Source organism: Pinus tabuliformis, chromosome 2_2 (assembly GCF_031772625.1).
Source record: "Pinus tabuliformis cultivar Carrire ecotype Pingquan chromosome 2_2, CPIR1, whole genome shotgun sequence".
Lineage (NCBI taxonomy): Eukaryota > Viridiplantae > Streptophyta > Pinopsida > Pinales > Pinaceae > Pinus > Pinus tabuliformis.
This window is the reverse complement of record NC_142300.1, coordinates 1,158,865,055-1,158,880,075: the sequence shown is the minus strand read 5'-3', so window position 1 is coordinate 1,158,880,075 and position 15,021 is coordinate 1,158,865,055. Positions and strand designations below refer to the sequence as shown.

At 38.4% G+C, this 15,021-nt stretch overlaps 1 protein-coding gene across 1 annotated transcript in view; it reads right to left on the bottom strand.

The window, feature by feature from the left end:
- Positions 1 to 15,021, bottom strand: part of NRPA2 (nuclear RNA polymerase A2) — a 345,762-nt gene that overhangs the window by 296,381 nt on the left and 34,360 nt on the right. Inside the window, exons 7-8 of the mRNA XM_089405878.1 lie at positions 11,713 to 11,790; positions 11,567 to 11,612 (exon numbers count right to left, since the gene is read on the bottom strand). Of these exons, the coding sequence (XP_089262004.1) occupies positions 11,567 to 11,612; positions 11,713 to 11,790 (124 nt within the window). The remainder of the gene's footprint in view (positions 1 to 11,566; positions 11,613 to 11,712; positions 11,791 to 15,021) is intronic.

Sequence of the window (15,021 nt, the reverse complement as noted above, 5' to 3'; positions counted from 1 at the left end):
AGACCAAGCTAGACCTTCTTGATGATGTGCTTTTTCTATCAAGTCAAACCCAATCAAATCTTTTCCAACTGCACAATTTCAACCCCCAACTACAGAATTTTGGCCTCCATTACAAGTCTGAAATTTTCGACCCCTGCAACAGTTGTTGCTTTCACACATGTGAGGAAAATTAATGCTTTCTTGATTCTTTGCTTGGGTTGCTTCTCCTTCTAGGGCTAGTAGGTGACCTAAAAGCCCTTTCTTCATCCTTCTTTCTTTTTAAAATATACAAGAATCAAGAGTACATTTCATATTTATGAAAACCAAACCTAGTTACATATTTCAAAAACATAAGCAAGCAAACAACCTCCATGTAGCCTGCACATAAGCAAGCAAACAACTTCCATGTAGCCCACACATAAGCAAGCAAGAAAGCAACCTCCATGTAGCCCACACATGGAGGTTGTTGCTTGCCTAAGAGATTACCTATCTTAGAGGAGGAATGTTGGGCACCCTAAAGGATGGCATTGAGCCCTAGATGGTTGGGCACACTTGGTTGTTTGCAAGAAGCCTTGTACTTGACTTGAGGACACTTGGTTGCTTGCAAGAAGCCTTGTACTTGACTTTAGGACACTGGGTGGAGGAGTGATCATGTAGGAGTGGTGGACCCAGAGGAACACATGGCTTAGGAGGACCATTGGAAATTTGATAACTCATGAGCTAGAGTGTTGTACACATCTCATGAAGCATTCATCCTTAGAGCCTTACTTCTTGGATGTGCATGCCTTCAAGTTGCACGTGTCACCCAGAGTTGGAGCATTATACATGTGGGCCTATATTGTATATGAGTTAGGTTGCTTGTAGTGGACTAGATCCACTTTGTACTGTTTACCTTCCTCACCTCTCATATAAATAGTGGGATGAGAGTCATTTCAATAATTCAATCACAATACACTTGTATTAGAGATGTGAGAAATGGAGCACAACAGTGTCTTTTGTACTCATCTAGGTTCTTCATTGTATTATCTCTCCTTGTATTGGCCCGCTAGGGTTCATGGAGAAAGTTAGAGGGAAATTATATGATTAGTGTTTTACCCTAAAGAGGCAAGGAAGCTAGAGTTTGTGATAGCCCTACAAGGTCTTCATGAGATACCAGAGAAGTCATCAATAAACATCACATAGTATAACGAACCCCCAAGCGATCTCACAGGCGTAGGACCACATACATCTTAATGAATCAAATCCAAAGCTTCTTTAGATCTAATGTCATTGCTTGGAAATCGTTTCTTAATATTTTTTCCAAGAGCACAACCTTTACATACACCTTTATGATCTATCTACAATTCAAGAACACCTTAAACTATTTGATTCAATTCAAGTAATGCTCTATAATGAAGGCGACCATATCTCCTATGCCATAGTTCACTTTGATTAGTTTCATCATGTACTACGACCCTATATAATCTTTCCTTCTTGAATCCCAATAACCCTAGCATCATCTATACTAGATCCCTTCGACCATACAAGTACTTTGCCATCCACAAATGCTACTCTATCTCCTTTATCTTTCAAACATGAAATAGAGACTAAGTTCTTTTTCAAACCTAGCACATCTAGAACAATCTTGAGATGGACATTGTTACCAAATTTCAGCTCAATGAATGCCTTTCCAACTCCTTTGACTACATAGTTATGGTTATCTCCAAGCTCTGCCCTTTTGACATAGTCTTCTTTCAATCATGGTAGTAAGATTTCCACGATCCCCTGTCATGTCTTTGAAGCTCCACTATCTACCAGCCACATATCATCATCATATGCAATAAAACCTGTTAGAGCAAAAAAGTAAAAGAAATTTGTCACCTTAAGGCTTTTTTGGATGTTCATCATCAATATCAGTTGTGGAAGCGGGTTGTTTTCATTTTCTCCTTTTGTTGTTAACCACTTCAAGGCAATCCTTCTATAATGTCCAAATTTGTTACAACCATAGCATTGAACTTTTGTCATATCCTTCTTCCTTTGCAGAGGTGAGCTTTTTCTTGACTTCTTGTTTTGAAAGCCAAACTTCTCCTTCCTTGAGTCTTCTTCTTGAAACGAGTTGCAAATGCTTGAGAAGCTTCTTCCTTTTGATCTCTTGATATAAGCCTTGATTCTTATTGAGCACAAGAGGTCCATCGTTGTTCAAAAGAAGGAGCTTCCTTCCAACTAAACTACTTATACCTACTGCGAATGCATCCCATGATCTAGGTAGACCATTGAGTGTTGTAGTCACAAGTTCCTTTTCAAAGACAGTTTCATCAATTGTTTGAAGTTGGTCTCTTAATTTAGAGATTCTTACAAAATATGAAGCTATAGTGTCATCATTTGTCATCCTTATATCATGGAGCTCATTCTTCAAGCTCATGGCTTGACCAATGTTCTTGACAGTAAATAGATTAGTTAGGACATCATACATCTTCTTAGAAGTATCAAGCTTCGTAATATAGGGGATTAGAAGGTCTCTACTGGAGTACACAATGAGACTCATTATAGTGATGTTATATTCCTTGAACTTTTACTTTCCTCCATTATCTGCTAGTTCAACAACTTTGCCTGTAACAATATCCAAGACTTTGTTCTTTGCAAGAATAAGATCAATCTTAGTCTTCCAAGCTCTGAAGTTTGAGGCCCCTTCTAACTTGTTCTTTGATTTCATAGAAGAAGCCATGGATGTAAATCAACAAGGACTTCAACAATAGTGATCTCAATGTAGGGTTTCTTCAAGAGTGATCTCAGTGTTCCTTCACCAAAGCTCTGATACCATGTTGATTTTTCAAGTGCAATAGATACTAGCACAATATTTCTAAAAACTGATAATTACTTCTAATGATGTTGATCTTCTTTTAATTTTTCCAATATATCATTAAGCAATTATACTTTAGAAATTCAACCATACAAGAAAAGTAGAATAGTAGAGATCACAATGCACAAAGAGAACATATGATTTCCCTCGAAAAACCCACTAAGGGGAAAAACCCAGCGACCTTTTCAATAGAGAAATTCTTTTGTTCAACAAAAGAAACACCTACACCTATGGTCAAACCTAGTCAACTCCTCCAAGTCAAGCCCCTCAATTTGATCCAGTGATTTGCTCTACTGAGTTAGTTCCATGAGGAGGAGGTTGAATTGTCTATATATAGTGATTTGCCTGGGTCGAAGGGGTGTGACTCTACTAGGGCCGACTTGACTTGGAGGGAGGGCGACTTGACAAACTTGGAGTCAAAAATTTTAAATTTAAAAATTCAAATTTTCTTCCTTCAAAAGTCCAAATAGGGTTTGACTCAAAATATACTTTTCTTTTGACTCAAGCATTTAAAGTATGGTTTGCAATGATCAATATAAATACATCAAGGACCAAATATATAATATGAAGTCCAACCATAGTTACAAAATTCAACATGGTCCTGATAGAGGCCCCTCAATCTGCACTTATTACCTTCCTGTGGGTAGTTGTAACCCTTAAGAGCTCACAGCCCACAGATATCTTCCTTCAACCAAGCCTTATAGACCTTTCATAGCCCCGGCCTATGTCCTTCTATTGCAGCTTGACCAAAATAGGCCTTCTTTGCCCTTGCAAAGGCCTCAGCCTGTTGCTCTTTGCTGCAATTTGTTCCCAGCCACATGTCCAAACCTTCCACAAGATTTGCCTCTACCTTCCCAGCCTGTGGATGATTACACAAGCCCTAACCAGACCTCGGCCCTTACCTTTTAGTTGTGGTATACTTCCTCTAAGTTGTCGACCTCCTACTAGCTACCAAAAAGACATAGTCAGCCACTTTCTAGGGCTTGACCCCTACACAGTTGCCTTATCAATCAATCGACCCTCCTTCGGGCATAGTTACTTCCTCCCTTAATTGCGGCTTTGTCCCGCAAACCAACAACTAGCTTCCTCTACCTTCAATGGCTTGTCCTTCAACCTTTGCACTAATAGATTTACCCTAAATGATTTGCCCCATGAACCAATTTATTCACATCCTTCAAGAGTACCCTACCGCTCCTTTGCAAGTCTGTAGTTTCCTCAGCAAATCAGAACCCCAATCAAGAAGAAACACCCATTATTCTCCTCTCCAAATATTTTCTCAAGCCTCTCCATTGGCTTCTAATTTATACCTTTCTAAGGGTGAAATTGTTGATTTTTGTAGCATCGGATGTGCTCTAGCCTCAAGATTTTGCACAGAGGCTAAGACACATGCATTCTCCAAGAGAAAGAAATCATTTGGGAAAATTCCACCTAGAGATGGTTTAATTAAAATAATTAATCATTTTTAATGTATTCCTAAGTCTAAACTGAAGAAATGTGATTAATTAAAGGGTATTAATTAAATCTGTGTGAATTTTCTAAATAAAGACGAGGATCAACTCCCAGTTAATCTTAGACCTTGATTATGTTTTAATCTTGGTCATTGGTGCTCCAACGAGAGATTATAAGAAGGAGATTGATGGGGCACTTGGAGAACACACCAAGATAGTGAGATCTAGAGAAAGAATTCTCAAGAGTAGCAGCGCTAAGTTGTCGGAGAGAGATCAATTGATCTTCTTGCAGTGAGGGGAAGGGATAGTAGACCGGAGGGGATTTTTCCAATCTTGGTGAATGCAAGGCAGAGAAGGCATCGAGAGATACAGAGAGGCAGCACAGTGCCACGCAAAGGCAGCGCAGTGCTTCAGAGGGAGTCCGCAATTTTGTTGAGGAGCAATCGAGATCTAGTGCCAGAAGTCGAGGTGTGAGTCTGGAAGGCCCAAGGAGTTGAGTTTCCAATGGGTAGAAGATCAGAAGGAGAAGGAGAAGGTGACATAGTGCCTTGAGCTGTGACGTAGAGACTGTGCAGAGATAGCTTAGGGCAGCTCATCCAGAGCCCGAATCAGTGTTGGATCTCTTGTGACAGTGTGATATTTTCTCACTACCTCTTTGCCAGTTTATTGTCTGTATCAAATAGCCAGTTTTGGCATCCAATGATTTGTACTCAGATTACTACTACATAATAATCAAACCCTCAGCTGCTACACCAGTTTTCCCAAGTTGAGTTTTTCCAGGGAAGTTTGTTGAAAAACAACGGTGTACTTGTGTGTGTGTTTATTTCTCTCTTGTGCAGTATATTGTTTCCGCAGTATTTTATGTTGTGAAGGCTGCAATAGATTTTATTTCGATGTTTACTGTGTAATACTGTAAATAACTTGATTCAAAAATTAATAAGTAGGAGAAATTTAATTAGTTGCTCCAGTAGGGATTCGGGTTAGCCAAATTTTCACAGCAATACCATGGGTTATCAGAATACCATGGGTCTATACACTCATAGAATCACTTCTCTAAGTGTTTTCTCTCACACACCCAGCACCAAGGGCACGTGAGAGTTAAATTTACTAGACTATGTCATTGTTTCATTCAAATTTCAAATATGTTGGGTTTCACAAGTTAAATTTAGTATTTACTAGAGTTGGGACTGCAATAGAAGTATAACTACATTGGCTACAGACATCGAAGGATCTATTGATGGAAAGAGGTTTTGGCAGTTCCTCAAGTACTAGGAGACCAGGAGACATTGGCAGTAGCAATACACATACAGAGGTACCATTTACCAACCTATCGTCATAGTTTGGAAGCTAGATGCAAACTAATAGAAGGACCAGAATAATTGGGAAGCCTGAAGTGCACATATTTTGGACCTATGGAAGCTCACAAAGTTGAAGTTGTTTGATCCTGTTTTAGGACTATGGATGGCTAGTTGATGCAGAGAAAATGCTCAAAGTAGTACATTCGGCCCCCTTTATCAAGACGGTATAGACTAAATTTTGCAATAGGCCTCAAGTGTTAAATTTTGCAACTAATTAACTTAGATCTTCAACCTTTAAGTGCAAACAGTAACCAATAAACATATAGAAGACAGTCAAAGAACAGTAAGAAAACAAATTTGGTCCAAGACCAGGGAAAAACCCCACTGTGGGGGGGAACCCTTTAAGAATATTCTTCTACTAGATCTTCATCAAATGTTCAGCAGAGACACATAAGCAAAGTACAAAACCCTTTTCTCAATAACAACAACATTACCCCTTTTTAAACTAGGACAAATCTTCTGAAGTGTGAGATCTGATACAAGGGAGATCTGCCACCAATGATAATACAAGATAGAGATCTTGCCAATAATAAGCAATTTGCCAAACAATAATGCAAGAAATAAATATCCAGAAATGCGAGAGAGAAATCTCCTCTAGATCTGCTAATGATGAAATGAAATAACATGCTTCCAATAAATCCGCTAACGATGATAGAGATAAAATATCAAAGCAAGAACTTTAACACCAATGTGAAAGAGATCGCCAGTGACGATAAGAGATTTGTCACTGAATATAGCTTCCAAAAGTTTTAAGGTCATCTTCACAATGTCTTCTAGCTAGATCTGAAACAAGAGATTGATCCTCTCACCATACCACAGAGATAGATCTCACATCTTCTTCCCTTAAGAGGCTCAAACTTGAGATAGAATACAGATTTGTGAAGGCATAAGCTCGAACCAAATCACAATTGTAAAATGGCATCCTTGGCAGATGTGATATCCCAAGTGTTTGATGATAAAAGGAGACCATGCATAAAGTCAGGGGGAGCTCTTGATCATTCTTGTCTAAAGAAGCTAGAAGTGTTTATGCAAACAGGGGGAGTTGGTTCATCACATGAAGAAATGAAAACACATCTATCATGGACCACATTGCCAGATAAAAGAGCACCATGACAGGGGGAGCAACATACTTATGAAGAACTGCTATTGATGAAGAAAAGAAGTAGATTGACAGGGAGAGTACTTGGGCACCCTGTTTCCATTGATGTCAAAGGGAGAGAGAATGTTGGAAGGGCAATAATTTTGCCATCAATGACAAAGGGGGAGATTGTTAATCAAGGTTGTCATTGATGTCAATATGCCATTGCCCAAGATGGGAAATATTCTTGAGATGCCTAATGAATATCATGAAACTCTAGAATGAGATGATAAGGTTGAAGACAATAGATGCTTGGTTCAAGATGATGATGTCATAACTCTTGTTTGTTAAGAATGCCATCAATTAATATGTCAAGCCACTAATGAAAAAGTCTTAAGAAGTGCCAAGTGTCAATCATGTGCCTTGATTGATGATCTAGAAGCCCTTCATCACATATGAAGGACTACACTTGATGATGTCATACACTTGATGAATGGCCACACTTGATGAATGGCCACACTTGATGATGGTCTTGATGACATGATTGGAAGACTGCCTTAGAGCTCTCCTAATGCGAAATTTATGCTACACTATGACTTATCACTGGACAAGTATATGATGACATTGTTGGATAGTTGGATACAAGATGATACACTCATGATGACATTATTGGATACACTCCTGATGTCACTCATAATAATATTGTTGAGGCAAACAATGACGAAGCCATGTTGTCCCAAACAATAGAAAAGCCTTGTTGTCCTAATCACCTTTTGCACATAAAAAATTCAAGGACAGTTACAAAGAAAAATAAATTTTGGCATCTTGGAGGCAGCCTATCAACATGGGTCCTATACCATCTTGTAGAGTATATTTTTTCCTTTCTAATGAGCCCTTATTTGTCTTGAAACTCCCAGTAGTTTGTGAGATATTGAATTTTTAAGCTATGAAAAATATAATTAATGTTGAGTCAACCTATGCTTAAAGGCACAAGTCAGCCTCCCTCCAGAAAGACGTGTCCCTTTAGTTTTAAAACGAAATCACTATATATACATGATTCGGACTTCATTTTTGTGCATTCAATTCAGTCAACAATTTCAGAGATATCTACAAGAGGCATAGGAGCAAGAAAATATTGTGTTGGGCAAATTCTTTTAAAAAGTTTTCGAGGACAGTCTTGTGTTAAGGAGTCGGATTTATTGCAATAATACCTACAGCAAGATCCTCGGACCCTGTAATCATTTGTTGCAAACTGTGATCAGTACCTCCTGTAGCTCGGACTATGTATGCACAATAGCTCGGACAGAGGTGTTCATAGTAGCTCGGACAAAGGTGCAACAGTGTTGATTGGTGCAGCAACAAAGGACTGTAGTGTCTCATCTACTCGATTGTGACTGAGGTGCAGTGTACCTATCTCACAGTGACTCAAATTCTTGAGCAGTGGGCAGTTAACCTATATTGAAGTGGCTTAGAAATATATGCTTGGATTGTGATGAACTGTATTGCTTGACTCTTGCCAATACAATTGAAGCAGCAAGTTGTGGCTTATCAATTTAGCTACAGTGAAGACTAAGACAAGCATAAGTGAAGTCAAACACTGGTGAAGTCAAAGTACAGTGAAGAACTAATTGAACATGTGAACAATTGAATGGTGAAGAATCCTATTGAAGGCATACAAGTAAGTATATCACTTATTTTTGTGTCAACATTCATTGAAGACAGTGAAGGGTTTTGAAGCATCAATCAAGGAGCCTGTAGAGAGATATCTTGTTTAGGCAAGGGTTATTGAAGACACCCTTGAAGAATTCTTGGAACAGACCTGGTGCAACATAGTGAAGAATCTTGAAAGACATCTTGGAGTACCTTGAAGACATCTTGAAGATTGTGGAGAAATACTTTGTTGGGCCTTTGTGAGAAGATCTTGAAAAAATCCCTTGAAGAGGTTTAGAGCAGGTGCAAAACTAGGGTTGCTCATCGAAGACATATTGAAGATTTGTGGAGATCACTGTAGACCACGATATCATCATGAGGCAACTTGGAGAAATTGTTTTGGGTAAAATGAAAAGCAATGGTGACACCTTCTAAGAGAACAAGGTCGTCATTGATGATGTGACATGGATGCTAAGTGACAACATAACTAAAGATTGACAAGGCTCGTTGAAGAAGACATTGGGAGCCGCAAATAATAACAAAACATATCTTGACAAAGTAAAGCTAAGGGTTTGAGCCCAAGAGGTTGGAGCCTCGTGGAGACAAGGTTGGTGCCTTGGAAGATAGGGTTGGAACCCTAGAGGATAGGAGTCCTCAAGAAACCAGGGCGAAGCCTGAACCAGAAATAGGGTTGGAGCCTTAGAGGTCGATGCCTCGAAATTGTCAAGGTTGGTTCCTTGGGAAGTCCAAGTAGGTGCTTGGCACATAACAAGTTGGAGCCTGGGAGATTGAAGATTGGTGTCTTCGTCTAGGGTAGGAGCCCTAGATATATTGTACTTGATTTATTGAAAGAAGAAATTAATAAAAATATTTATTCTATCATTGTTCATTTTGTGTTCTAATTATAAGTGATCTTAACTGGTAAATACTAAAAATAACAATTGAAAAGAAATATTGATTCACCCCCCTCTCAGTATTTCCAACATGAACCTGTGAGTGCAGCCAAGAACCCTTTGCTTTTGACCTTATTGAATAAGTTGTAGATGATTCTTTTGATCCAGCTTCCTGCAATATTGAATCCCATTTTCAAGTATCTTATCATAGAGGGAGTAACTTTTCCTTTCAAGCCAACAGAGTGATCTCCAATCTTTCTTGACCTTAGCTCTGAAACCATGTTGAGAAATTAGTACTAGTACTATTAGGGTTTTTATTTCACTTTCTTGATAATTACTTGTGAATTATGTTGGCTTCTTTTACTTTTTTATTATATTATCTTTCATCAAGCAATTACCAAATTATGTGTGTATGAAGATCACAAGAACAAGAGACACAAGATGTAGGCACTCAGCCAGGGCAAAACCCCTATCTAGGGGAAAACCCAGTCAAACTTCTTCCTTCAGTGGTTTTCACAAGACAAGACAAGATAATCCAAGACTCTTTGACCTAGACATAGACTTCCTCCAATCACCAAGTCAACCCTTCCTTCCAACAACTTCGATCTAGATCTTCGACCCTGCAGCAATAGAATTTCGACCTATCCAGCAATAAAACTTCAACAGGAGAACTTCGACCCAGCAACTCCAAAAATTCGACTTTCCCAGCAGCAGATCTTCGACCTCGGGAACAGCCCAGTAACTCTGTATGAAAGAGAGAGGGAGATAGCCCAAAAACTTTGCCTTGTTCTTCATCTTCAATTCTTCCTTCTTCTCCTTAAACTTCGCACTTTTCTGCACTCCCTTCTTGTGTATCAAACTTGTTGAGTTGGTGAGCAAATAGATCGAACTGCACTTGTATATATAGCCTCTTCTGTGGGTCGAATTGTCATCTTATAGGCCGACTTCATCAGGCGAGGGCCGACATGGTGTGGAGGTGACAAATTACATATTTGACTCAATAATAATTATTTTTACATGATTCAAAAGCCCATGGAGTGTCTCATTAAATGGACAATGACTCTAATGACTCAATATAAAACCTAGAAGTCCCCAATGGGGACTCTGACCTATAAGATGATGACCCAAGCATGAAACCCATGCTTTAATAAGTCATTGTAATAGTAATAAAATTTTCTTTTTCATTCTTTAATAAGTACATTTCATAATGACTCAAATATGAAGACCAAACCTAATTACATTCTTCAACAAAGCAATGGTTTGTTGATCACTTATACGATGTATTAAATCTTGGTAAAATCTAGTTCAGGGTTGTCCCACCTAAAACAAGAGGGCCAAAAACCATATATATAAGTAGAAATGATACAAATATTATAGAACATTATTGAATAGAACACAGTAAAAAAAAATTATAAAGTTCAAAATGATTAATGGCATCAGTACATAAAATAGTGATATAAATAGCAGTAAAACCAAGTTGAAAACTCAGCCGCCAACACAGCATTTAGCATAACCAAAGTGGAAAGAAATGAGCTAATGTGACAAGCAGAATAGCCAACATAGCTGGCTGTACATCACTAATTTGACTTAAAATGTGATGCACAAGGTAAAATGAAGATTATTAAGAACTTTAGAAATCATCAACCACATATAAAAACTTTGCAAACAAAGAGAACCAGAATAGGAGGCAGATAAGTGAATGCCAAAGTTCCATCAAATGCACATAAGTCCATTCATTAGTATACTATTTTATTAATCTCTAGGTGTGTAAAATAGATATTAAATAGCACTCTGCAACCTGGCAACTCAGCAGACAACACAACATTCTTCAAAAAAAATGGCAGGGGAAGGCTGACATGACGATTACAATCGCCAACATTGCCAGCCATACATGATGAATTTCAGAATTTGACACATAAAATGATATCTTTCATCCCCAGAAAAAAAGGAACATATCATGCACAAGCATAGAATGAAGATTAAGAACTTTAGCAATCAACAGCCATATATAAAAACTTCAAAAACAAAAAACAAAAAAAACTAGCATAGAAAGCAGACAAGTTAATGCCAAAGGTCCATCCAAAGTAACGAAGCCATTCATTAATATATAATTTTGAGAATATCTAGGCTCACTGCATCTTTGTTATTCTGATATTGGATATAAGCTTCTATTATTCAGTTCCAAATTGGAAATTGTCTATGCCACTAATTTCAGTGTTGAGATATGCATGGGCTCAGATTCCATATGCCATTCCAGAACCATAAATCAGGTTTTAGCACAAAATGGGAACAGTAAACTTGCGCCAGTAAAAGCAAACTACCTTCATCGCTATGCCAACAGGAATTAGATACTCGCGTCTTCTTATCCTGAAAGATGAGGTAAGTTTATTACTCTCCAGGTTGACAAAATATAAGAAATAACACAGATATTGAAATAAGTAGAAGTATCTATATTCCAAGGCTTTACATGAATCCAAGATTTGCACTTCCATTTTGGACGTAGTATAGTCGAACTGTCACAGAAGTTTCATCTGCCCTTGTACACCTGGAAAAGCAAGAGATTAATTAATAGTCGTACTTGCACTGAACCCATGCTCAATGGCTAATACAGTGAAATAAGCTAAAATTACTTATAATTCATTGAAAAAAAAAAAACATCTACATCCCAGAAAAAGTTAATATTTACTGAACAAAAACCATAATTTTAGTACTAAAATCATATTCCTCTTTCTAGTGAAGGTTCTATCCATTTGCAGGATATAAGTCACTTGTGCAGAACAATTTTTTTTTTTTATTTAGTCTAGATTAGTTGTAAAACCATATGCCAGCCAACCAATAATGAAGCCAGCAAATCCCAAAACCTTTCTTGCTGCAAAAAATAGCATTTTCATGAGAAAAATCAAACAACAGCAGAAGGAATTTCTTTATTGCCTGGTTTCTCTCCCAAGCACATGAAGAAACATCTCGATGGGAAGAGTGGCTTCATAACAACCAAGCTTTTTAACATACTTTTTAACATTGCATACTTTTTCTTCTGATCAGGATGCTTGTTATCTGAAATCAAGGTCAGAGGCCATCTGATTTTTTTCAATTATAATATGATCTTTATAAAAACGAATGACAGAGAATTCCATATACATCTGTTGCTATCAAAAAAAAATTCTCCTTCTGCTATATTCTACGATTACTCTTATTCTCTGCAAATTTTGGAACGTCCCATTTGATTGAACACTGCGTTGAATTTTCTAGAAGTCGAAACCCCTACCACGGTGAATGTTGTCTACCTAACATTGAGGCCGGAGGAAGATAAGGTTGTGCTCTCAATATTGGTTGAGCGTTGAATAATCTTGTTTCTCTGAGTTGATGATGGACGTGGTCTGTGTAAATGGTGTGTAAATGGTACATTGTTCATGCTTTGGTGTAATGTTGTGAATTCATGTGCCGTCGGCCCCTGTTGAGCCCGTGATACATTTGGAGGAGCGTTGTCTGCCTTGTGATGGTGTCAATGTACTTTGAAAACCATGTATGGCATATAAGATATATGGTATGTTATTTGTTCTCTGTTGTGTTGATTAAAAAAATGAATGTTGTGTGTTAAGTTACTTTTTAAAGGCCATGCGTAGGATGGAGACCATTTGAGAGCTAGCTCTGTAAACTATGTTAATGTCATGCGTTAATTCTTTTTAAAGGTCGTGCATATAGGGGTCAATGGTATGAAAACCGTGTATGGTGCTTTCAAAGGTCCATGAATACGAGTCGAATTCATTTTTGAGGTGCGTTGGGTCACACGGTGCTTTCAAAGGTCCATGAATATGAGTCGAATTCATTTTTGAGGTGCGTTGGGTCAAATGTGCTCCCATGGAGCATATGGTATAAAAAGTGGTGTGTGTTTTTTATAAAGCGTATATGAAATGAAAGTATGATGGAGTGTGTTTGAAAATGATAATGAATTTGGTATATAAAATTTGAGCTTAATTTTTGAAGAGGTCATGATATATAATATATGAGGAACATATATTTTTTAAGGCTGTGGGCATGAATGGTTGGTATGCCATATGAAAGTGGGTAGAAATACGTTAAGTTCGTTTTTGAAAGCCATATGGTATGTTATGGTATGAAAGTATGATGATATGTATGGTATGCCATATGAATTATATATGAGATGGAAGTATATTAATGAATTTTTGAAGACATAGCCACTCAATTCAGAGATAGAGGGCAACCCTTCTCACTTAGCTTGAGGGGCCTCGGCAATTCTTCAGTGGTTAACACATTGACCTTGCAGTCGTCAAAGCCACAATCTCTGCAACATCAGAGGCATCGGGTGATAGGAGCACAATAGAAGATATCATTAAGCAAACCCTAGCTTGCTTTCTGTTGGCCTCCTTCTCACAACCTACCTTGGAGCCCAGCTTCAAAACAGTTAAAAGAAGGTGACATCTAGATTAGGCATTTAATTAAAAATAACCAACATCTTTGCATCACACATAGGTCATAGGTTTGCATATCATTCAGGTTAGCCAATCATCTTAAGCAGCAGGTGTCCATCCGGTCATTTGGTTCCATTTTATTATAAGCAAGAATTTGTGACTCCATTAAGGCACTGGTCTCATGCTTTAAAATCTAATCTAATTAATAATCTTGCTTGAATTTAACCAATTGGCTCGGCTACTCATTTGTGTCTCCCAAACAAGTTGGTTTCCAACTGTAGAAATTTCTCATTTCCCACCTCGGTTTTCAGTTTCACCTTATTTCTCCCATGTAGTTAAATGCCCTTTCCCATAACCATACATTCAACAAGCTGAAAAAATAAATATTGTTGAAAACAAAAATTCTGGAAATTTTACAGAATGCTGGAAATTGCAGAAATAAAAATCAGCAATGACAAACAGCCATTAAAACCAGTGTTGCGGGGGAGCGCCCCCCCCCCCTTCGAACCCGCTCCCGAAGCGCGCTCCGGGCGGGAGCGGGTCGGGAGCGCGCTCCCCAAATCGCTCCCGGACGGGAGCGATTTTCGGGAGCGCGCTCCCGTAAAAAAATTTGCACTCCCTGGTCTGTGAGGGAGCGCTTCAGGGAGCGATCGCTCCCGCGCTCCCGGAGCGATCGCTCCCTGATCGCTTTAATGCCCGGGAGCGGTTCGGCGGAAAAAAATTCTGCCGGACCCGAAAAAACAAAAAAATTTAACTAATTTTTTTTGGTTTATAAGCCCAATGGGCCAAAAAAAAATCATTTCAATGAGATTGAGCTTGAGCTTGAGAGCTGAGGAAGAGCAAAGGAGCAAGGAGCAAGAGCTGAGGAGCAAGGAGCCAGAGCTGAGGAGCGAGGAGCAAGTGCCAAGGAGCGAGGAGCAAGCTTGCAGAGGTAAGTAACTTAATCATTTAGTTAGTTTAGTTGGTTAGGTAGTTAGTTTGGTTAGTTTAATTTACCTGTTTGAGTTTAAAGATCATTAATTTAAATTAAATTAATAAATTAAATGAATTAATCCCAATAAACTAAATTAATTTGCAGATTCAAGACTCAAACCCTACAAACATCAAACACGATGGACCTGGGGATTTTTATTGGCATTTTCCTCTTCCTGGTCCCTTTTCTGGTTATTATGGTGGTGGAGAGTAGGAAACGGAGGGGGCCTGAAACTGAAGAGGTGGATGAAGAAGCCGAAGGAAGTCAAATAGGTGAAAACCTCAGTGAGGAGGATGTGGAGGAGGGTGAACATGAGGGTCAAAAAACTAAACAAGACCAAACTCCATTGTGGAAATATGTTCAGAGGGCTGAA